Below are 25,453 nucleotides of genomic sequence, written 5' to 3'. Positions count from 1 at the left end.
TTCTTCTTCTTCTTCTGTCTCAGTACCAAAAATTGTTCTCACAATTGCTGAACAGGCCGAACGAATCAAGGTTTTGCCGATAGTATGAGGCTTCATTTCCTTCGCAATTATTTCAGCGACTAAATAACTCGTTTCTTGAACTCGGTCGGAAATTGTAAACTTTCTTACAAAATTTTTACTTTGTTTTTCTTGTAATCTTATTAACTCTTTGAAATATTCAGGATTTTTATTCGACAAGTTGTCATGTTTTGTGGAGAAATGTCGCAATAATTTGCTAGGAACCAAACCACACAAAATACACTTAGGTCTGGGAATTAATTTATCACAACACCACGTAGATCCCATTTTTAGGTAGCTCTCTTGATATGAGTTTTTACATTCTTTTTCATTGTTACCTTTTTATGAACTTATTCTTTCTGTTTCTGTTGTTTCATTAGTGCTTTTTTGTTGCTGAACGTTAAAAATAGTCAAATCTTCATTAATGCAAGTATCAGTTTTTGATAATTTATTAGTGCGAATTGGTTCGTTAGCTTTGCTACAAGTAGACATTTCTTGATCTTCAGAATCTTCACTTCTTCTTTTTTTAAGGAAAAAATTATTCATGATTTTGAAGGGCATATGTAACTTTAATATTTTATTTTAAAATTTATTTCCAGGAAATAATTTTTTTTCCAGATGGAAAAAGGAAAAACATTTGTTTACGATGTCTCGTTATAGTTGGAATATATAACAATAAGAAAAACCTCTGCTCACTTTCTCTTTCTTTGTGGATTCCATTCCATGGCTGCATGACAGATTTCTTCATGATTTTTCTTAAATGTGTGTCAAATCCATCTAAATTTTTGTTTTCGGATTTCAAGGTTGACTTTTTGCTGATTTGCTCTTTTCCAGAGGTCTTCATTAGTAATAATTTGTGGCATATTCAAATGTGGCATACCAAATTCAAAGTATGCTCTTCAGACATTGGTTTATGAATGTCTGTAGCTTTCTTTGTATTTCCTTTGAAACGTTGCATATCCATGTAAAAGAACCGATTTAATACATGTATTAAATATTTTTTAATTTTGTATCTGTGTGAATATTTTCTGTGTATATACTCAGAAAATATTAATATGTTTAGAATATGTTCTTTTGAATCCTTATCATCATCTCAAGTTGCTCCTCATTTGCAGATAAAACATTGCTGAGATATGTAAAATGTGAAACAGCTTAGATTTTTCCATTTTCAATTGTACTTGGTGCCTTGTTGTTCACATTGATTCTCATTTCTTTCATTTTGTTTGTATTTATTGTTAAACAAACTTTCAGTGATTCTTCTTGTAATGTGGTCAGTTTATTTTGGATATCTGCATGTCTGTTTAATTAGACATTCAGATATCCAAATTTTGAGCAATTAGACATACATCATCTGCATATTCTATATCACCCAAAGTTGTATTTATTTTCCATGATATTCCTTTGGCATGTTTCATTTGCTGTCTGTTCTAGAACATGATGTATAGTACCAGTATAAATAATAAGGTAGATAGCAGACATCCTTGTCACACTCCAGGTATAGTTTGAAAAGGCTGAGACAAATATCCATCATGCAGCACCTGGCATCGGAATTTGTTATGTCCTTCCTATATGAAGTTTATTATCTTCTGTAGCATTTCTTTAATTTGAAGTGCATTCCGCACACAATCTGTAGCAATGGAATTGAAGGCTTTTTCATAATCCACAAATAACAAATGTAAATTCACCAGTTTGATTAATATTCACCAGTGTGGTTTATGAATGATCTATTTGGCCTAAAACTAGACTGCTGTCTTCTCATGTCCTTGTCCAAAATATTAAAGATTCTTGAAAGAATAATTTTGCAGAAAATTTTACTGACACATAGCAGATTTATGCCTCTCCAATTATTACACTTTCCTAAGTCATTCTTTAGTATTTTTACTATTAATCCTGTATTATTATTATTTATATTATCATCATCATGCCGGCACATCCATGGAGTCCAAAGACTAATCGCAGCAGACCCAATCTATCCACACAATCTATCATACCTCTCCTTGAACCCATTAACAGACAAAGCACTCACAACTGACTCTCGCAACCCATTCCACTCATTCACTACTCTCCAAGCAAAAAAATCTAGTCCTCACACCTCTACTAATTACACCTTTATTTAACTTCCATGGATGATCCCATTGTTCTAGTCTCTCTAGCCAAGTGCTGAAACATTTCCTCTGCATCTATGCTATAAAAACCTTTAATCAACTTAAATGTTTCTATCATATCTCCTCTTTTTCTCCTATCAACCAACTTCTGCAATCCATACACCTTCAATCTATCCTCATAGGGAACATTCCACAGGTCACCCACCATCTTAGTTACTTGCCTCTGAATAATCTCCACTGCTTCCTCATCCCCAAGAAATGCAGAGACCAGACTTGAACACAGTAATTCAGATGAGGGCCTTATAAAGAGGAATGACAACTTCCTTATTTCTACTTGTTAATGTGTTCTTCAATAGCAAAATAATCTCATGGGGCTACCTTAGCAATGTGTCCTCTGAACTTTAACTCTCTGTCTACCACCACCCCTAAATTCCTAGCTTCACATATTTCCCGGAGTACATTGCCATCAATGTGATACATAGCTTGTAATCCATTTATCCCAAAATGCATAACTTTACGTTTCTCCACATTAAACTGACACCCATTAACCTCTGTCCATACTGACAGCCTATTTAAATTGTCTTTCAAGTTCTCCACATCACCTTGATTAATTATTACTCTACCTAATTTCACATAATCAGTAAATAACTGAATATTTCCTTTCAGTATTAAATATATACACGTTTACACAAGAATAATATTTAATTTGCCAAATATTTCGGTCTGAATATTACAGACCATCTTCAGTGACTACATAGGAATAATTAAAAAATTAAAAAAAAAAAAAATGGAACATGAACAATTGATCCATTTACACATAGAACAGAGATGTGATATCGCTAAGTATTAGAAGAGTCATTTTAAAGTCATAATTAAAGATATTAATTCAGAAATTCATGTAATAATCTTAAATAACATTAGACTAATATAGGAAATTTACATAAAAAAATTAATGTGTTATCCTGATTAAACTTTTCCAAATTTTCGATATAGATATACAGTCATTACGATTCAAGTTATAACATTGAAGTAAGGCCTCCACACTTTCTTTAAATAAACGTTCAAATTTGTAGCGACATCTGTGTAGGAGGAGAGTCTTGGATCAAAGAATGTTGTGGCTTGTTTCTAATCTATGCTGAGCTAATCCAGATTTCTCAGGTTTGTTGTGTTGAATTGAATTGATGATTGATGCTCTTGAATTCTTTTTTCTATAGAACTTCCAGTTTGTCCAAAGTAGGGAAGATTACAGTTGCAAGGAACTCGATACAAACCAGGTAGAGACAAGGTTGAGCATTTATCTTTAGATGAAGGAAAATGGGTGGATAATTTGTCACCAGTATCATTAAAGAATAAAAATTTCCTTTCAGGTTATTTCCTATATCATTTATGTACAAATTAAATAGCAATGGTCCCAGCACTGAACCTTGCGACACACCACTAGTCACCTGTTTTTGGCTCAGTTCTGCCCCTCCATATACCACTTTTTGATATCTGTCCAGCAATCTTTCCTCTCTTATCCACTTAATCAGCGTCATATCTATTCCCATTTATTCTAATTTGTGTAACAGAATTCCATGTGGTATTTTGTCAAATGCCTTTGCAAAATCGTCTATCAATTTCCTTTATCCAACTCAGCTGTTACTCTGTTATAAAAAGTTAGTAAATTACTAAGGCATGACTGTCCCTTCACAAAGCCATATTGACCTCTTACAGTATTAGCATGCTCAATGAACAGATATCTTGGAATATTAGGTAGAGCATATCTGTGATTGTTGTGGTCAGATTTTAGAACCTTGTGATATCATCATGTCCTACCTCTTTCCCATTTTTCATTTCTTTAATCACCTTTTTTTATCTCCAATTTAGATGATGGGCTGGTGTAAATTTTTAATTCATCTATTCCTTTTTTTCTTTAATTTCTGTTTGCATTCTATCACTCCTATTATTCAAGATTTGACTAAAATGTTGTCTCCACCTTTCCAGTTGTTCTGCCTGACACTAGAATTTTTCCATTGAGATCTTTCACTGTGACATTCTTTAGCATGGCTTCTCCAGAAAGTATTATTATAATACTGTATAGATCTCTACTATTATACTTGTCTGCAACTTGTTGTGCCCTCAATGCCAGTCCTTCAAACCATTGTCATTTATCTTTTCTAGTACCTCACTTTTTTTTTTTTTAAATTTAAAATCTTATGCTTCTCTTTAAGTTCATTTTCCTTTTGGGGAGTATTTCTTGCACATAATTTCAGCTTTTTTTCCCCTTTCATTTTTCCACGTTTCAATTGATAACCATTCTTCTTTCTTTCATTTAGCATATCTTAAAACATGTTCTACTGTATCTGTCATTAAGGACTTTTTTACTTTTTTTCATTTAGTCTCTATATTATTATTCCTCATGTTCTCTCCTCCATCAAAATTACTGTCCATGTTTTGCCTTAATTTTATTTTAAACTTATTACAGACTTAAGCATTTTGTGATTTAGCAATATCAAATTTCTGTCTATTAATTTATACAAATGGGATCTATGCAGTTATACAAATGTATAACTGCATAGATCCCATTATTAGGTGAAAATGAATAACATTTTCCTGTTATTAGATTGCCTGCACCTTTGGCTGATAGCAATATGATCTATTTGATTCTGTGTTTTTCTCTCTTGTTACACCCAGGTTATGTATTATCTTATGCTGGAAGATTGTGTCACCTGTTACTAAGTTATATTTGCCACAGATTCACCAACATTTCACCATTTACATTTTTCTCTACCCATTATGTTCAATGGGTAGAGAAATAACCCCTTATTATTTGTACCAACTTTAGCATTGAAGTGTCACCCATGAGAAGTATGCTCTTGTTACCATGTGTCATCATCAAGGTCATATCAAGCACTGTAAAACTTTTCTTCTTCTTCAATAGCTGTATTCTCAGTTGAGGCATAGCACTGAACAACTCTTAGCCTACCAAATTTACTGTTATTATTTTTTATTTTTTTTGTTTATTGTGTATTATTTACTGTTGTTATGATTTACTGTTATTATTTGTTCTGAAATTGGTTCCCACCCAATCATTACTTGACTAAATTTTTTGCTTATGAGGCTTCCAACTCCATATTGATGTATAGTAGTTATATTAGTCATCCCTGAATAAACACATTCCCATTGGCAAAATTTATTCTACCAATACCATTCCATCTTACTTGCTAATCCCCAATATTACAGTTTTATATTTTTCTATGTCCTTTCTTAGTTGTCCTAGTTTTCTGTTTGATATTTTAACATTCCATTGGCCAATTCATGTCCAATTCTCCAGGCTTTAATCTATACCAAGGAGTCTGTCTGATTTCTGCATTTTTTCAACTTGAAAACAAGATTTAAATTTAGATTTGTGGGTTGTTAGCCCACAGATTTCCTATTCTGGTGGTAGGGCTGTTATCTCAGCATTCAGATATGCGTTTTATACATAAGCATTTACTCTCATGCAGATTTTTGGTTATACTGCCGATATCTGGTCACCAGAGCTTCATTTGTGATAACAGGTTCTATCATGAGAAGGCGAGGGTTGTATTTGAGTGGTAGAGGCTACATGTTATATATCATGAAGTCAAGGACTTCATAATATTATGTAATCACCACTCCTTAGAACCAGTGGTGAGCTATGGAAATTTTAACAAAGGGCTCGCATCATCGAGAAAAAAAAAAAAGGCTGCAGTTCACACAAAAACTGTTATTAAGAAGCTTGTGTACAAATTCTAGTCAAAAAGTATGAGAGGACAATCAGCCTCTAAAGGCTATCATTTTTAAACAAATATTTCATGATCTAAACATGAAATATTTGTAAACAATCAACTGTGTTAATTTATCTTACATAAGAAAAACATTTCTTAACTATCAAAATATAATAAGAATGAAATCTTTTATAATCTTTTATAAAACATTTGATTGGCTACTGGTTTTACCATGTGATTGGCTACCAGAAGGGAGAAGGGTAAATATAGCGCATGCGCTTATTTTATTTTTAAACTTGGGTGCATTTGTTATAGAGGAGTTGATACAATAATTCCAAATAATCTATACACTGCTAAATAGATTAATTTTTGTTAGGTTACCATATGAGTTCATCGCTTAATATGTTTCAAACAAAATTTTTTTTTGAAAAAATAAAAAAGGAAACAAGAAGAACAAGGGGCTCACAAATTTGAGAAAAATTTAACAAAGGGCTTGCACAAGCCCCTTATAGCTCACCACTGCTTAGAACCATGTGTAAATAATTTAAATTATTAATTATTTCAGGATTATATTCTCATAAACTGTCTGGTCAATTTTTACAAAACTTTCATAGTTTCTACAAACATTCAACTTTAAAATAATGTGGGATCTAATATCCACTTTGGCTATGTAATTTTACATTGCCAAAATGAAGCTGTGCAGCTCTTTTTTTTAGTAATTACTTTTACACACTGACTGAGTGTTCACTTAAGAAAAATACATTTCTCTGACTTTTGATTTCCTTAGTACTGAATGAGAGTTTTTGCTCTCTTAAGGTTTCTGCCTGGTCTCTGAAGAGAACCAACCAGTTCAAAACAGATGTCAGGCCAGTGAAACCTTAATGCATTAATAAAAGGCGAATATATAGATACTTAAGCAGTGCTTGTTTTTTATGTTGGATTTACTATTCACTTTATCTATGTAATTATCTATTTGATATGGTCCTTCTAGCATTTGGCACTTGTTATAAGTTAACTGATTCTATCCCTCTTTGAATTGCTTGTTTGTTCCATTAATGATCCCCTTAGTTTTATATGAAATATTTGTTGGTTAATTATTAGTAAACTTATGTACTGTGTCTGATGTGTTTCACTCTCAGTAAAAACTCTTCATAAACAACGATGAAAAATGATTGCAGTGTTGAAATGGAATATAACCATAGTATTACTTTCAGTATATTTACCTAGTCTAGCCATAAATACTGTTACAACTTGAACAGTGCATAAACCTTTAATCTATCAGTAAATCATTTACAGCTTTCAGCACACACAAACCAAACATAACATGCATATAGCAGCACTCAATGTTTGAAATGTCCCCCTTTTGCCTTCATACATGCCTGAAGTCTGTGAAGCCACATATCAAACACGCACATTATCCAATGAAAATGCTGCCGCTGCTTGCTCCAAATTCACTTTCAGGTGGATTTGGAGCAAGCAGTGGCAAGTTTAGCCTGCAAGTAACTTGCAAGTTTCTTGCAGGCTACTCTCTCAAGCCCCGACCACAGCTTGAAGTCCAATGGACTCAGATCGAGACTTCCAGATGACCAGTCAGATGGTGATGTGTGGTCAGGTACATTCACCTCCAACCACTGTTGTGTGTGTGGTCCTTGCCTTGTGTGCAGGGACTGAGTCCTGTTGGAAGGTCCACTGCTTATCGTGAAACAAGGCATTGTTCAGGGACCATACCACAGGTTCCGGCACAGTCTTGATACATTTTGGCAGAGGTTTTGATATCCCCTGAAACATCACACTCCTCCAAACTATCACTGATGTGGGGTGATGAACTCTCCGAATCCTGGGTGCTATGGCATGTTCTGTGTGACCATCCAAGGCATATACACAGTTTTGACAGTTAAACAATTCTTCAGTGGTGAAAATCTTTTCATTATTGAAGAGGATATCTGTGTCTGTTGGTTCATGTACTGCCAGAGAAGTGCCTTTTAATTTTATCATCCTCTGCCATATAAGTTGTGGTTAGGAAGCGTCCAGTAGAATGATGATAGGTTCTTACCTACAGGTCATTAATTAGTACATGTGACATTGTTCTCTGTGAAACGTTCATCTCTCATGACATCACTTCCTGTGTTCTCACAGTATTACACTGAGGTATGCCTTCACAGTTCTCACAAGACAAGCTGTTGCACCATAATGCAGAATGGTCAACCTGTTTTTTGGCTATCAGATATGTCTTCTATATCATTACAACTGTTAGTAGTATGATACAGAAATCCTGCTGATCCTGAGTAATTTAGCATTTTGAAAATAACAAGTGGCTGCATTATAACCTTGTGAAGTGCTATTACAGCTACATAGCTCTCATAATCTCCCCACTTCATATTAATCTGTATAGCTACACAACTCTCTCTCTCTGTTGATAAGCACGCAAATGTTGGCTGTGCACAGTGCCACTAACAAAACTGGGCTTGTGCAATTCTTTGGGCAGCGTGTGGGGTGTGCAAAAGTTTTAACAATATTTATGGCAAGACTGTATATTTTAGTTAACTTTGAAAATAATTGAAATTTCAATAATTCTTTTGTAGGCCAACAAGGTAACAGTTGTACCCCCTGCTCACCCATGTTCTCCTTTACCATTTGTAGTATATAATAGTGAGCCATTTGCTCAACCACCACCTGCTCATATGGGAATTCCACCTGTTCATATAGATCCCAAAACAGGTATGTGTTTTGTATCTTTCATCATTCTTATAAGAAATAGTTTTTAATGAAAACAAAATTTATATATGTATTTTTATACATCAGAAGTTTGTTAAAATATAGTTATTTTTTGGTAACTGAATCCTTTGCTTACAACTTTATCCTGATAGACAGAAGAGAGCCTAAATCAAGTTAGTGGCTATGTTAAGCACAATTGCAATAGAACGCACATTTTTGATGTGTATATTCTTTATTCTATTTATGATAAGACCTTTCACCAGTGATGAAAGTTTGATATATAGTATCTAAAATGCTAAGATTTTCACTTTTATTTCAGTTTTAGTATAGTGCAAAAGCACTGAAGTTTGCATAAATGCTATCAGAATTCATAAGTCTTGACATGACATAGATTAGGTTTCATATAGCTCTTCCGTCAGGATTCTGAAATGCACTAATCTACATTTTCTATGGAAACTGCATTTTATTATAGTACTTTTGCACCATATTGAAGCTTGAATATAAAGGGATTTTGGATCTTAAATGATCTGTTATGTATATAGAATTACTAGTGACTGTAATGCTCTACTTCATCTGTAATGCTTATCTATTTGATATTACAACAAAATGGCTTTTTACTGTTTGAATTTTCTTGCAAAAGTGCAGCATCATTGGTTTTTGGTTAGTATCCATATGAATTTTTTCAAATATGCTAGAAAGGCTATTAACCACAAGAGACTTCATTGCTATAGTATCCATCGTGAACAGTTTATCCTTGTGTGCATGTGTATCTATATATACACTGTATAAAGTAGTGTTCAAACCAAATATATTTGCTTAGATGTGGTTTTATTATTATTTTTTATGCGAGCATTACCATGGACTCTTCAGACTCATCAAGGGAGGCCTTAAACATTTCACCAAGACTGATAATGTTTGCACAATATCAGTCTTACTTAGCTTTGAATTCATTCACCAACATAAATCTCTGGCAACTCATTCCACTCATACATCGCCACCTTCTGGGGAAAATAAAATAAAACACTAGCCCCTCACACTCTTGTTAATCATATTTTTTGCTGAATTTCAGAGATTATCCCTGGTTCTCTTTCCTTTAATCAGGTACTGAAAAATTTCCTCTGTATCAATCCTGTAAAAACCTTTAAAGCGAATGTCTTGATCACCTTTTCTGCCTATCTGAAAATCAATTTCTGTTAAACATTTCTGAAATAAAACTACATAGAAACAGGAATGAAATAGATAATTTACTGAATAAACTAAGTATTTACAACCTGACATTTTGCCAGCTCTATCAAAGGTACGTTGAAGATGCATACTGAAGACTGAAATTAAAATGAACTCCAGAGCAAGGATAGGCACACTTATGGAGAACAGCAGTAGCACTCTTTATGGTGGGTGGTGCTCCAAAATTTATATAGAATTCAACCATTATTTCTTTTTACATTTCATTGGGTTCTGTAGCAGATGAGCACTTCTACAAACATCCTGTAATTTTAATTGGGATCTTGTATAGTATCTTTGCCTTTTCCCCATCTGATTAAATGGTCTTTATTTAAGGCATGTTGAGCATGTCTGCTTTTCGGTCATCCATATCGAATATATTTTTATATTCAATATAAAAGTTCTGTCCAAAGTACTGGATCCCACATTGACAGGGAGATACTGTGGGCACTGGGAAGGATAGAGGAATCCTGGTAATCTGTAACTTGTCTAAGGAAAGTGGAGACTTTGTCCAAAGGTTTGTATATTGTTCCGATCTTGTGTTGTTTCAGGAGTGAACCAAATTAATCTGTTGCACCTTTAATATAGAGTAGGGTTATGGTGTATTTATAGTCTGGTTGAGTGTGGGGAGTCTCTTTTAAGGAGTTTTGCAAGGTTTCTTTGTTGTAACCATTGTGTTCAAAAAGTGTAAGTTCTGAAGATGAAAGTTGTTCAGCTGTGGAGATTAGAGTTTTGAAAATCCCAAACATTCTGGGCAGGATGGTGATGTGAAGTGGTGTGTATGGGCTTCGGATGGACTGAGCATGTTGGGAACCCATGTGGCCAAATGTCAAAGTCATCATCTTTATACCTCAGTCATACTTTGTGCTTAGGGAGGGGGTGACACATTGAAGCTCACTAAGCAATCATTTTCTTTTAATTGAAGATTCTGTATAGTGGTTTTAAAGTATGGATGTGTGAATGTTAAAGAATTTTTTATGTAAGACGATGTCTTGCCAATATGCTTGCTTATATGCTCACTATTTCAAAGGACTCCATGTATAAATTAGCAATGGGGCTGAAAATGCAGCGCCCATTGCTACATCTTCAGTTTGTTTAAAGAGCTGGTTATCCAGCTGAAATAGCGTGATTTAAGCAGTGCTTAAAGAATATGTAAATATCGGGGGGGGGGTATTTTGGAAAGGATCACTAGTGTATTGTCACTGAAATGTTAGTAAAAACTCATGACACATCAAAGCTCACTAAGCAATCATTTTTTTTTTTTTTTTTATATTTAAAGTTCTGTGGAGTGGTTTTAAAGTTTATGCGTGGAATTTTTTTATGTAAGATGATGTCTTGCCAAAATATGCTTCTAAGTTTGGATGCCAAATGTTTTAGAAAGTTTATAGGTATTGCAATTTATGTTGTAAACATTGTGTTCAAAAAGTGTAAGTAGAGTCACTCTACTTACACTTTTTGAACACAATGTTTACAACATAAATTGCAATAAACTTTCTAAAACATAGTACAGGTTCTGAAGATGAAAGTTGTTCAGCCGTGGAGGTTAAAGTTTTGAAAATTCCAAACATTCTGGACAGGATGGTGATGTGAAGTGGTGTGTAAGTATCTGCTTTTCTGTGTGGGCTTCTGATAGACTGAGCAAGTTGGGCATAGTGTGCCTCTAGGTTTGTGGACCTTTGGACAAAGTTAAAGATAGATGTTTAGATTATTCAGTAATTTATTTATTTAATTTGTCTCTAGGTAGTTTTATTCCAGAAATATTAACATGAATCACTTTTATTTATTTTTTTATTTTGTATGGGGTTCTCCCCTATCCCTTAGGAAGGGTTGAGCCATCTTGATGAGGGATTAAGTGTGTATTTTATGACTGTTGATCCGTGTGTGTGTGTGTGTGTGTGTGTGTGTGTGTGTGTGTGTGTGTGTGTGTGTGTGTGTGTGTGTGTGTTTATGTGTTCATGGGGCTAGTTTGCCTGTTCTGAGAGATGAAAAACCCAAGTTTCCGAGTGAAAAAACCCTTACCTCCATATGAGACTTACAACTATGGAAATACAACCAATTTCTGTAACTCACAAATCTTCATCCAATTCTCATAGCTGTTATCATTTTGGTCGCTTGCTTCAAGATCCTCTCCACTTCTTCATCCCCATAAAACCCAGGTAATGAGATCTGTGTACTGTAGTCTAGATGGATAAGAAAAAAAAAAAGGTATAATAATAATAACTTTACATGTTTGTTAGGGTGTTTTTCAATAACTGTGAGCTACTTTTGACCACTTCTATAATATGTTCTCTGAACCTTACTTGGCACATCCTGAGTCCCCCTTCCCCACCCCATCAGTTTCCAGTAGCCCAGCTCCAGTGTAGTGCACAGATGGCAACGTAGGGGTTATGCTATCTTCATTCCTTCTGCTGAAAACACGGACTCTGATCTTCGCTTTTCAGGAACAATTCGATGGGACTTTTCAGCGACAGCTTGATTCTGCTAGGACTGGAATTTTTACCTTCAGCTTTGCACAGAATCCTACTTCATTTTAAGAAAGCTCGCAGTCCAACATCTTATCACAGACTCCCCCCCCCTTACGCGAAACTGCCCACTAACTTCCGAACCACCAAAACAGGAAAACGTTATGACCAGAGGGAGTCTTCCGATAAACAGGCTCAACCCCTTATATTCTTCTATAGAACGCCCCCTTTTTTTCAGTCCCCTTTTTGCACACGGCCCTTATCTTTTCACCCCTTTGGGTTCATCCTTTGCTTTTACAACGCTGTTATACTTGGATTCACAGAATACATGGCAACGTAATTTTCCGATTAAGCTATAGCCGCTAGCATTACGCTGTACACATGTAGCTTTATGCCTTCCAGGAATTATTACTTAGCAACTTTTTTGATGACTCGCAGTAAATTTTACATAACTTAAGTGAGGCTTAAATTTAAATCAGATTATCTCTCTTTTTAGACATACTTAAAAATGAAATCTTAATATAATCACATCAGCTTAAATATAAGGCACTTGAAATAAAGAATACAAATTTTACATAAAGTGAAGAAGTTTCACTTTTAATTACAGCTTGTCTTTGTCAGCAAGTTTTATATGTTAGATTCCAAATGAATGATTTCTTTCCAAGATTCCTTCATTTAGGATCTAACAGTGGATAGTTTGGTGTACTGAATTTCCTTAGAATAGCATTACATGTTGAGCTTTGGTCAGGACGTCTCAATAGTTTCATTATATTGTGCTTGCTGTAGTGAAAGTCATCTGTAAGAGAGAAATTTGCTTCTCTCTTAAGACTTGATAGGATGGTGTTTGGGGTGGTTATGAATCTGCTAGGTTTAGTGTGACCGGTGGTGTACCCCCAGGGATAAGTTCTTGGACCTTTGTTTTTCAGTCAGTACATTAATTCTTTTGGGAAGGACCTGGCAGGAGATGCTCAATTGTTTATTGATGATGATGCAATCAGGGATAATACCTGATATCCAGCACCTAGAGAATGATTAGAACTATCGGTAAATGATAATCTCTGTCATTTCAGTGTTAGTAATTGTAAAGTTATGCACTTTGGTATGATGAGGTTTCCAATGGAAATTATATTGGTGAGATTATGCTTTGAAAAACTGATGAGGCTTAGGATCTTGCAGTTATTGTGGATAGGAATTTGATGTCTAAAGGTCACGTAGTGCCAATTTCAAATAACTGGATAATTGCAATGTTGAAATGAATATTGATAATGTAAAGAGGCAAAATGACTTTCTTAATCTTACAAGTCCTGATACATCTGCACCTGAACTACTGTATGCAGATTTGGTCTCCTGATTTTAGAGGGATAAAGAAGCTATGGAAAGACTGCAGAGAAAAATAACACGGATGATATCGGAATTACAGAATGTAGATATTACTTCATATTCCAACTTTGTTTTCTTATGCTTGGTTATCCAAGCATAAAAGATTAAACCAAGAATATAATTTCTTGGCATCTTTAATTTATAGTATAACCAAGTGTAAAAATTTCAACAATAGTGAGAGTTTGTTGACTAACAACACTGGTAAAAGGAGAAAGAGGAGATGATATGATATAGATCTATAAATTTCTGAAATGGTGTTGTAGGATATCAACTGATTTTATTATAGAGTTTTCATTATATGAAAGGTGGGAAAGGACAAGGGGCATCTGTGGAAGTTTAGTTTGTTTGCTGTTAAGAAAGGGTGAGAGCTAGATTTTTTCTCATTTGAGTGAGTAGAACAGTTTGCTTGTTGAATAGTGAGTGCATCTAGCGTGAATGAGCTTAAGAGAAGGTATGACAGCTAGTGTGTATGATGTATGACCTCCTTCAATGAGTTGTTGACTTCCTTTAGGTCTTAATGATGATGATGATGATAGTAACTAAATTTTTTTTTATGGTGATCCCATACAGGCTCCAGAAATCCACTTGCCGTAGGCGAGTTATCAGAGACAAGTGGTGAGTGAGTTTTCTGCTGGACTCTAAATGTATTGAAAATATATTATTTTCTTTGCATAATTTGTACCTTTTTTTAACATCATTTCATTCACTTTCAAGTTATTTGATATCATCGGTGGTTGCCAGTTTATTGAAGTTTTATTTCCAACCAGGAGTTAGCATCTTATGCAATTACAAAGGAATTAGCTTATTAAATGAATTTAACCAGTATCAAAATGACATGTCAGTTATTGTTGATGTTATTAAACAAAATTAGTTAAGGAAATCAAAGACTTCAGTAGAGTTATTCTTCTTCTAGATGCTTCTTCTGATATTTCAAATGAGGATGAACTGGTCAATTATAATAAGATACATAGATTAAAATTTTAAACTGAAAGCGGCATTTATTATTGTAATTCTGCTGCAAGGTATTTGGATACATTGGAGAAGTTATTCTTGTCTCATTAACCCATAATGCACAGGAGTCTCTAACAGAGGAAACAAAGATTACATGTGAAGTTTCTTTCTTTGGGCTACTGATGTGAATTCAACAGTCTTTCTGTATACAATTAGCCTAATTGGGAAGATACCTTACATGCAAACTTTGTTTGCTTATGAAAAACTTATCATTGGTTAGTAGGCATAGGAACAAATGGAGCTGCTAACAAGCTGGGGGGCAAAAAAATAATGGTCTAGTGGTAAAAGTAAAGAGAGACATGCCAGATCATGTGTCAGTACATTGTATTGCATATAATTTGAATCTGGCTGGTTTAAAGATGTTCCCTTTTTTTGCTGAAATTGAAACACAGTAATAAAATATGTATGTGTGTGTGTATATATATACCCTTTACTAGAATTCACCAAAAAGACTAAAAGAGTTTGGAAAAGTAGCAGCCATATTACAACCAAAAATCGTGAAGTATTGGCATTCAGTAAAGTGGGTATCTAATATCATGAGGCACTGACTACACTTGACAACTACATTTGGAGAAAATAGGCAATGGAAAAGGGATGATGCTGCCACATCAAAAGACTTGTTCAAGAAAATGAGACATACAATGGTATTCATATAATACTTATACAGAGAGCTATTCCAATGTTGAACGAAAAAAATCTAATAGATAAAGAAATAATATTTACAAGCTGTCTCATATTTACCTGGCCTGAAGATCTGAAAGAGCTTGAAAAAAAAAAAAAAAAAAAGAATTGTTTCATATTTCTTCTTCTTCTGGTTCCCATCTGCCATATGGCCGGGGGAGGGTAGCTATATGCTACCATTCTAGGGAGAGATGGTTATGAGCAAGGTGGTTTCCCGTTGCCTTCCTTGCCGTAAGTATTTATGACAGTAACCTGTGTGTTCACGGGGCCGGTTTGCCTGCTTGCGGGATGAAAAACCCCAGATAAACTGGCGGAAAAAAACCCTGCTGCCCACGCCCAAGACCGGCTAACTTGGCTATGGCTGAGGAAGATCCTTAAGCTCCTCACGTCGTGGACGGGAATCGAACCTAGGACACTCCTTCCCCAGGCATATGGTTGTGAAGCGCAAAGCCACTAGGCTAACTGCGCGGACTGTTTCATATTTAATGTTTCAAAAGGTAAAAAGAAAAAGAGAAGGGAAACATGTAGTTGGAAAAAATAAACTCTTGAACATATCACTCATACAGAGAGCATCCAGTCTTTAAACCATAATGTAGTTTTGATAGTGCCTTCTGCATACATCACACAGCCTCCTTCCAAGCACAATCTAGTGAAATACTATCATCTTGCTTAGTTAGCAGCAAGATTATGCACCAGTTTATCAGGAAGTCTCTAAAAGCCATGTTACCATCTGGTTCAGTCTGGTATACTAATTGGCCAGTCTGAAGAACTGCCCGCTTGACTGCTATATCTTTGAAGAAGAATGAGAGGTACTGTATCCCTGCAGTGTATTTTGGATGTCCTCAATGGGTATTATTCACCACTGCATGCCTATAGATGGGGTACAGAAACTGGAAACCTTGCTCTTGGAACCAACATGGCAATAACTGCTTCTTGTACCAATAAGCAAGATGGTGGTATTTCACCAGGCAAGAAAGTTATTTCCACCTGGGTATAGTTGGCAGTTACTCCAACTAGGAAGGTAGCCCTTTGCAGGCAAGAATACTTGCTGTCACCACAGGTCCTTTAGTAGAAACAGGCCACATCACGAGAACGTGGAGTTGATTTGACCTGGAGAGGCTGTATATTGCATCACCAGCCCATACTGACCCAGATATTTTCCTCACTTAATCAATTAACGTTTTCTTGAGATTTCGCTTCTGAGTCACTAAGTCAGCAATAATATTTGTATATTAAGTCTATAGTCATCTCCAAAAGCTGCTTGACCGATTCTTTTCAAAACTTTTGTACATATTTTTGTTTTTGATGTAATACCTATTTTTATCCTGCTCAAAAGTAAATGATCAGTTTCAAATCCCCTGTTTACTTTTATATCCTGAAATGGTATAAAGATATCGCTATTATTACTTTATTAGTATCACTCCTCCAGTGAGTCAGTCATGCCTACACACCTATCATTTCTCTTTCTCTCTGAATGCATTAATTCATAACATTTAATGGTAGCTGATTCAATGTACTAAATGCATGCACGCACACACACGTCAGATTCTCAGAATGACCTAGAAATCAACCCCCCCCCCCAAACCATAATATGCGAAATATCAATTGTATTTATACTGTTTACTATCTTCCCCTTACTAACTTGTGTCTGTCTGTCCGTGATCTCTCTCCCTCCTATTTTCCTCAGAAAATGGGTAATGCATCTGTGCACAGTTGTTGTTTTTTTCAAAGCCTTGTAAAGTGCGAGAATAACATTCTTTTTCTTACGAGTTAGTTCTCTTCAACATCAATTATCTGATATGATGCCTTAACCATCTTATCAGCATGACCTTGAACTTCAGTTTTAGATAAAAAATTGAATTGTGTCACTTCATGGAATAATTGCAGTAAATTACTACTAGTATACATTATGAAAAATTATGGGGACAACTACTGTGTTAGAGGAAAACTTTAGTTTAATATAACCAAATGAACACTCGAATGAACACCCAAATGAACCTTCATATTGAGGTCATCATCTGGAGCATACACATATATACAAAGAAACAAGCTGCACTACAAAAACGAACAAACAACATGAATGCATACAATTTACTATTAAAATTGAAAAGAACTCGCTCCTATTCCTGGATACACTGGTCACACGTTTTCCCTCAGGCAGTCTATCCTTCACCACGGGTGAAGTTTACCGCAAACCGACACATACTGGCCATTATATACATGCTAACTCATATCACCACCCATTGCAAAAATTCGGAGTCATTAACATCCTTAAAAACAGAGCTATAACAATTTGCTTTAATCAACAAGCTCTTAAACAAGAATTAAAGATTATTAGCAACACCTTTATAAATAATGGCTATAACAAAAATACTATTAATAAAGTTGTTCATAAAACTTCATCAAAAAAGGATATAGATTGCAGTAAAACTATAACCATCCCATACATTAAAGGGTTATCAGAAAAAATCAATAGAATCCTACACCATTATAATCTTAATGCCACTTTTAAGCCATCTATAAAATTAAAAAACATATTCAACTCCTCTAAGGATCCTCTCCTCCCATTGGCACATCCTGGAGTTTATTGCATCTATTGCACCTGTAAATTACCTTATATTGGTGAAACTGGACGTACAATCCCTATACGTTTAAAAAAAAAAAAAAAAAAAAGACACATTAAATATGACAATTTTGGTGAAGTAGGCCTCTCAGATCACGCTCTCAACACCCTGCACCAAATTGATTGGAAAAGTACCTGCTCTTTACATCATAGAAAAACTTGGTATGAAAGAAAATTTAAAGAAGCCTGTGAAATTCTGATTAACCACCCTAATCTCAACAATAATGGTAGTATAAAAATTCCAAGAATTTGGATGGCACATATTCAGCCTACTTAGTTTCCAGAATACTTTCAGACTTTAAGCAATTGTCATACCAATGGAAACTATTTCATACCAATTGGTTGAAATTTATATGTATAATCACATTGTTGTTGTTTTTTTTAATATATATATATATATATAAACATGTTGCTCTCCAGCTGAATTTAATTTTGCAACCTAATAGATAATAATAGGACTCTAGCTTTGATGTAGTAGAGGTTTTTTTTTTCTCACCAGAGGTCAGGCCAATAATTGTTGTAATGGTTGGTCAGTAACTTTAGCAAACCATGTAGATTGTAGTGCAGCTTGTTTCTTTGTATATATGTGTATTCTCCAGATGATAACCTTGACATGAAGGTCGAAACGTCAAGTGTTCATTTGGTTATATTAAACTAAAGTTTTGCTCTAACATGGTAGTTGTCTTCATAATTTTTTTATAATGTATTCTGATCACCATGTAAGCATGAAAGAAAGGATACTACTAGTATGATTTTCTACTTGAAATTTCCACAGAGAAAATGAAAGTATTTGAAAACAAGAACCTAAGCTTTGAGTCTCATTGGCAAACTCTAAACAAAATGTTGATTGATGCTAGGGAGATATGTGTTGAAGTTTTCTGCAAGGATAGATAGCAGAACCCTGGTAGATGCAAAAAATTAAACTGGCAATTCTGGAAAAAGAAGAAAGTATATCGAACATTCCTAGTAAGTAGATGTCTAAAGAGAGTACAGAGAAAAATGTAGGAGGGATAAGCCGATAAGAATATAGAAGATAAATATCAGGAGGGTGGCAATATATTCTGCATATGATGATAAAGGTGATATGAAAACTAAAATAGTATTCTGAATATCTCTGGAGATATTCAGAATACTTGTATAATTATAATAATTATACAAAAATTATAATTATAATACTTGAATAATTATATACTCCTGACTGTATTCAAGAGAATACAGTCAGGAGTATATAATCAATATTGTATATACAATAAAAGATGGAAATGTAGAAAGCAGCTGGACTAGAAATGATATTCAAACAGAAATGCTCAGATTCAGAGTTAAAAAAAAACAGCAACTGACTAAGGTAGTTTCTGATCTCTGGAATGTCAAATATGTAGAAAGGTTTAGAAGATACAATTTACAGAGTCTAGTGGATAGGAGGAAGAGGGGATGATATGATAGAGACATACAAGCTAGTAAGGGGTTGTTATAGGATCACTGTTGGAGAAGTTTTACAGAAAACGGTGGGAGATCAGGGGACAACCAGAGGTCATCCCTGAAAGCTGTATAGAGGGTGTGAGCAGGGGAGTGAGAAGCAGTTTTTTGCATGCAGAGTTGTGAATGATTTGAATGCCTTGCCTGAGAATGTGGTGTCTGCAGAGAATTTGAGTGTGTTTAAGGTGCGGTATGATGAGCTGTGTATATGACAAAAGGAAATCCTAGATGTGTCTTTTACTCCATGGGGTATTGGGATAATAATAATAACAGATATGACCGTATCGAGAAAAATTAGCCAACTGAGCAGATTAAGGGTAATGACAGAAGAAAGCTGAAATCTCTTCCCTCTATTTCCAAGCTTTTTCAATAGCCCCTGCAGAACATATTGCCACCCTCCTGATATTTATCTTCTATATTCTTACCAGCTTATCCCTCCTACATTTTTCTCTGTACTCTCTTTGGAATGTTAGGAATGTTCGATATACTTTCTTCTTTTACCAGAAAGTTTTACAGTTTTTGAAATGGCTACACAGATTCACAAAGCCTAATCAGAAGATTGAATTCTTGATGATTGGAGAGAGCAATCATAGTATCTATCTCTGAAATGGGAAATAAAACTTAATATGAAAATTACAGAGGAGTTTCTCTACTAAATGTTCCAGGTAAATTTTTGTGCAAGCATGCTCCTCTCAAGTATGCTATCATACTTCATTCTAGTCTGTTAACCAGTTGTCTGAACCACCACTAACTAATATATGCCATTTTGCAACTTTGGTGATGTGCCACACTAGTCCTTGCCTGATGTTCCTATTATATGCTTTTCTGAAGGTTTGACCTGTCCAAAGACCAGTCACTTCAGACATGCTATCCATCTATCTCACTGAGGGTTTATCTCTTCCTTTTTCCAGAGACTTTACCTTCTGTTACTGAAGCTATAAAAGTGGTAAGACTTATACGTTGGTTAGACATAACTGGTAATTAATTTACGGAATTAACAACGCATATAAAGTAAATTAATTAAAGATAACTTTAATGTATCACTTCTATATTTCGACAATGTCACATTGTCATCTTCAGGAACATAAAGATATGGTATGTGCACTACAGGAACTAACAAAGCAAATGAGGCAGAAATTAAGACACTAATTTTGTTCCTAAAGTCCTAATGGTGCCCTCTTGCGGGCTAATTTGGTAGTCTTGGCCGTTGGGCTGAAGTTCTCATAATGAAAGTCTCCCAAATTTGGGGCAGTTTCATGCACCCAAATTTGTTGAGGTTAGGAACGTTTTTTAGAGCTGCTGAAGATTCTTTGAATAATCTTTCGTATTTAAACTTGCTGCGATGGATTATTTTTGTCTTCTTCCAACGAATTTTATGGTGGGTATCTAAGGCATGGTCTGCCAGCCCAGAGCGGCTGTACTGGTGAAACCGGAATATGGACTCCCAAAAATACATAAACAAAATGTGCCATTACGTCCCATAGTGGATGGCATTGATTCCCCCACATATAAATTAGCCAAACATTTAGCCAAAACGCTCACACACTACACTGGCAACACACCATCATACATAAAAAACTCGGCCCACTTTAAAGCCAGTATAGAAAACCTCACACTCCAACACACTGACATAATGGTCAGTTTTGACGTCTCCTCCCTATTCACTAATGTCCCACTCAAAGAAACCCTTGAGCTCATCCAAGCCAAGTTTCCTCCCGATATCTCAGCCCTATTTCAGTTCACAATGAACTCAGGCTATTTCGTTTGGCAAGGAAAGTTCTACAAACAGATAGAGGGGACAGCCATGGGTTCACCACTTTCCCCACCCTTGGCCAATTTCTTTATGGAGACATTTGAAGAAAAAGCCTTAAACTCCGCCCCACAAAAACCCACTATTTGGCTTCGTTATGTGGATGATGTGTTTGCTATTTGGCCACATGGCTCAGACTCACTCCACTCCTTCCTAACACACTTAAACAACCAACATCCCAGAGTCCAGTTCACCTTAGAAAAAGAGGAAAACAACACCCTACCCTTCCTAGACACTTTAATCACCCGCCAGCTTGATGGATCTTTGGTTTTCTCTGTTTACAGAAAACCCACCCACACTGGCAGATACATTCACCAGCAATCCCCCCCCCCTCACAACAATATGGGGTGATAAAAACACTATATAACAGGGCAAAATTAATCTGCTCAGATGACAAGGCCCTGACTATAGAACTAAACCACATCCTCAACACTTTCTTAGCCAATGGCTATAACCCCAAAAAAATCCAAAAAATACTAAAACCTGAAAACCACAACCCCCCTCCCCCCCTCAACAATAAAGACTACACCAAGTCTATCACTATCCCCTACATCCAGGGCACCTCTGAAAAAATAACTAATATCCTCAAGAAATATGACCTTACTTCCTGTTACAGACCATATAAAAAGTTGGCATCCCTTATCCGCTCTACCAAAGACCAACCACTTCCCCTAGACCTACCTGGTGTATACCAGGTCCCTTGCAGCTGCAAATTGTCCTACTTTGGCCAAACAGGCAGAACAACAAATATCAGGATTTCAGAACACCAAGACTACATCCGGTTTCACCAGTACAGCCGCTCTGGGCTGGCAGACCATGCCTTAGATACCCACCATAAAATTCGTTGGAAGAAGACAAAAATAATCCATCGCAGCAAGTTTAAATACGAAAGATTATTCAAAGAATCTTCAGCAGCTCTAAAAAACGTTCCTAACCTCAACAAATTTGGGTGCATGAAACTGCCCCAAATTTGGGAGACTTTCATTATGAGAACTTCAGCCCAACGGCCAAGACTACCAAATTAGCCCGCAAGAGGGCACCATTAGGACTTTAGGAACAAAATTAGTGTCTTAATTTCTGCCTCATTTGCTTTGTTAGTTCCTGTAGTGCACATACCATATCTTTATGTTCCTGAAGATGACAATGTGACATTGTCGAAATATAGAAGTGATACATTAAAGTTATCTTTAATTAATTTACTTTATATGCGTTGTTAATTCCGTAAATTAATTACCAGTTGAAGCTATAAAAGTTAATTTTTTGGACACATTCTTGTAATGTGTCCAAAGTATTTCAGCTTTCTTCTGTCATTACCCTTAATCTGCTCAGTCTGCTAATTTTTCTTGATAAGGTCATATCTGTGGGGTTTAGTCTAATGGATATGAGAGTTGGATTAGAAATTTCTAATATGTCTTTCAGATCACTAAATTAAAACTGGTTTGAACACATCTTGTGCAATGCTAGTTTCATTTTTTGGATAATTTCTTTCTTATATACATTTGTTCTTTAATATTTTTGATAGTGACTTTCTCCAAATATACTAGTGTTAAACTAGAAGAATATTAACATTACTGAAAGTTTTCTTTAATTTTGTCTGCTTTTATTATATGTTCGAATATATGATAATTGATACAACTGGGTTCCCATCATGAGCAGATGTGGTATCTGTACATTTTTATGATACTAGATCAGTACACATGTTCAGAAGAACACAAGGACTTCATCCTTCAAGGATCTCTCTCTCACATATGCAGTACTAGAGGGTTACATTATGAACTGGCATATCTCTAAACTGCTATGTAGGCCAACCTTTTGATGTGAAATGCTATTTGTGAAGCTTCTCAAACATCCAGGTAACAAAACTGATGAATGAGATTGTGATATAAAATGTGTAATCTTACTGCATGCAGAAAGATTCAGAGCTCTGGATCATCATTCAAATACACCTTTTTAAGGATGCAAATTGCAGCTCAACAGCCTGTTCATCTTTAAGCACTGATCATTATGTTATTACTGTTATTAGTTTACTTGTGCTCTTGAAAAGATTGTATAAATTCTAAAGAAATGGTGAATGCTTAATAGATATTATAACTGTTTTAAAGTGTATTAATTTAATGATTAGATATCTGTGAGCTAATGATGAAATATAAGTCAATTGTTAATTGATTTATATTTCCTTAAGTTTGAAGTGCCTTTCGTTTTGTGATGTTGCATCTTTCATGACTGATTCCTGAAGCCTAATAGTATCTTCAGCAAGAATTTTTGTGAAGTAAACAGGAAAACAGTTGAAACAGAAAGAAAAGGTGTTCCAGAAGTTTATCAAGAAGTTACATTATACAGTATTTGGGAATGGTTTCGAAACACTAAATGAGAAAATGTATTGGATATAAAGCTGGAGTAAGTGTAGATGTTTCAAAAGCTGTTGCATTTTGAAAGTAGAAATATATCAAACATTGAAAGATGAGACTAGAAATTGTACACACACACACACACACCATACTTTACTCATGTTTGAATAGGGAAATATATATACAGAAATATATTCATATGTCAAACTCATGGATATAAAGTCTATTAAACAAAAGTGAGCCAAGTTGCTCAGTTTTTTTTTCAAATGGTAAATGTTAGATGGTTCATAGATCTCATCTTCAAAAAGGCATTTGTGTATATACTGCCAAAACTGTTTTCTTGGTCCTCCTCTGTTAGTTGACCTGTATAGAGCAAGAGCACTAAACATAGGTGAAGGTACACTGACTTGCACACTTTTCAGTAAACATTGCTGGATATGAGAATTTAGTCATTGCTGTCTTGTGAGATGTAACAATGTGATTTCTTATATTCAGAATAAAAATATAAATATACTGTTTTATATTAGAACACACAGAGACCATTCTTCTTCTAGCTTATGGTGTAGAACACACAGAGACCATTCTTCTTCTCCAGTGCAGTCTACAATTCTCATCTCACCTAAATCTTTATGGATGTTATCCTCCACATCACTTACCATCATGGCTCACCTTAAATATCTGTTTAGTCATTGTTTTTCCACATGTCCACACCATCTCACTCTGCCAGACATTACAAAAACTAATTTGTAGAAGCAATATATTTGATACAGTAATCAGAATAAAATGCTGCAATTGCCATATAGGTTAATGGAATTGAATTTGAAGAACACTGTGATATAAATACTTGAAAGAGAGTGAGCAAGAAAGAGTTTAAATTCACTTTATGCATGGATATAGAAAGAGCGAATACTTGATATCAGTATGCAATTCTCTTCTTTATAGGAATGCCCCGTCCTCCAGTGTATCCTCTAACAGCACCAGGACAGTATCCTCATTCTGTATTTTCTCCTGATTTTACACAGTTGCAGTGGTAAGATAATATTAAGATAATATATTTAAAACCATTTTTTTGTTGCAATATTAGTTTTATTACTGTCATCATCTGGCTTCTGGAGCCAAGCAAATCTGTGATGCATTAAGTAACAGCAATACTTTTGGTTTGAAATATCTATCTAGAAATATCTCGATTTGATCCTCCTTGTAGTATGAGAATTACATTTATAAAAGACTTTTGAACTAAAGGTGAGTTAACTAGATTCATATAGAGGTGGCAGGATTTTTCTCTTGTTTCACATCCTGCATAACATGCAAAGCAGTCAGATAACACTCTTTTCATAGCTCTATTTGCTTTGGCATAACATGAACAGATTACTAACCTCCTTGCGGTTGCTTTCACATCATCATTGGAAATTCTTATAATGTGTTATAATCTATATTTACCACATTTTAACATGTAATTCTGTTCCTAATTCATTGTTTCTGCAGTCATTCTTTCTGGCAGTACTTCCTGCAGACAGTTCAAAAGAGCCATCAGACCAGTGAAACTTAATTTAAATATTAATAAAAGGCAAACATATGGGCTCTTGGGCAAAGCTCGTGTCTTTTAAGTAGTGCAAAGATTATGAGAATGCAACCTTCAGCATAGTAGTTGCCCTGGTATGCAAAGGTAACTCTAGTGCCAAAGGTTCATCTTTGGTAAATTTTTAAACTTTTTTTAAGTGTATTTCTATATTTGGCTATAAAATATTGGATGGATTTATAACATCACTTATTTTCATATTTGTATCCAATTTGTTCTTTTAATTAAACACCTTTAATATGGGTACATGTCTTATT

General features: G+C 35.0%; 1 protein-coding gene across 5 annotated transcripts in view; it reads left to right on the top strand.

Annotated features, from left to right (window-relative positions):
* LOC150095888 (protein pangolin, isoforms A/H/I/S-like) overlaps positions 1-25,453 on the top strand; it is a 441,413-nt gene that overhangs the window by 269,132 nt on the left and 146,828 nt on the right. For all 5 annotated transcript variants that reach the window (XR_016549928.1, XM_090409125.1, XM_090409123.1 and 2 more), the window contains 2 exons: positions 8,473-8,608; positions 24,560-24,647. Coding sequence is in view for 4 of the 5 variants with exons in the window: in XM_090409125.1 (XP_090265251.1) it covers positions 8,473-8,608; positions 24,560-24,647 (224 nt within the window). In the remaining variant the exon portion in view is untranslated. The remainder of the gene's footprint in view (positions 1-8,472; positions 8,609-24,559; positions 24,648-25,453) is intronic.

The sequence above is a fragment of the Typopeltis vanoorti genome, chromosome 19, assembly GCF_054136105.1.
Source record: "Typopeltis vanoorti isolate ZY-2024b chromosome 19, IOZ_Tvanoo_1.0, whole genome shotgun sequence".
Classification (NCBI taxonomy): Eukaryota; Metazoa; Arthropoda; class Arachnida; order Uropygi; family Thelyphonidae; genus Typopeltis; species Typopeltis vanoorti.
Note: the sequence above shows the minus strand (reverse complement) of the source record. Positions and strands in the feature narration are given on the sequence as shown.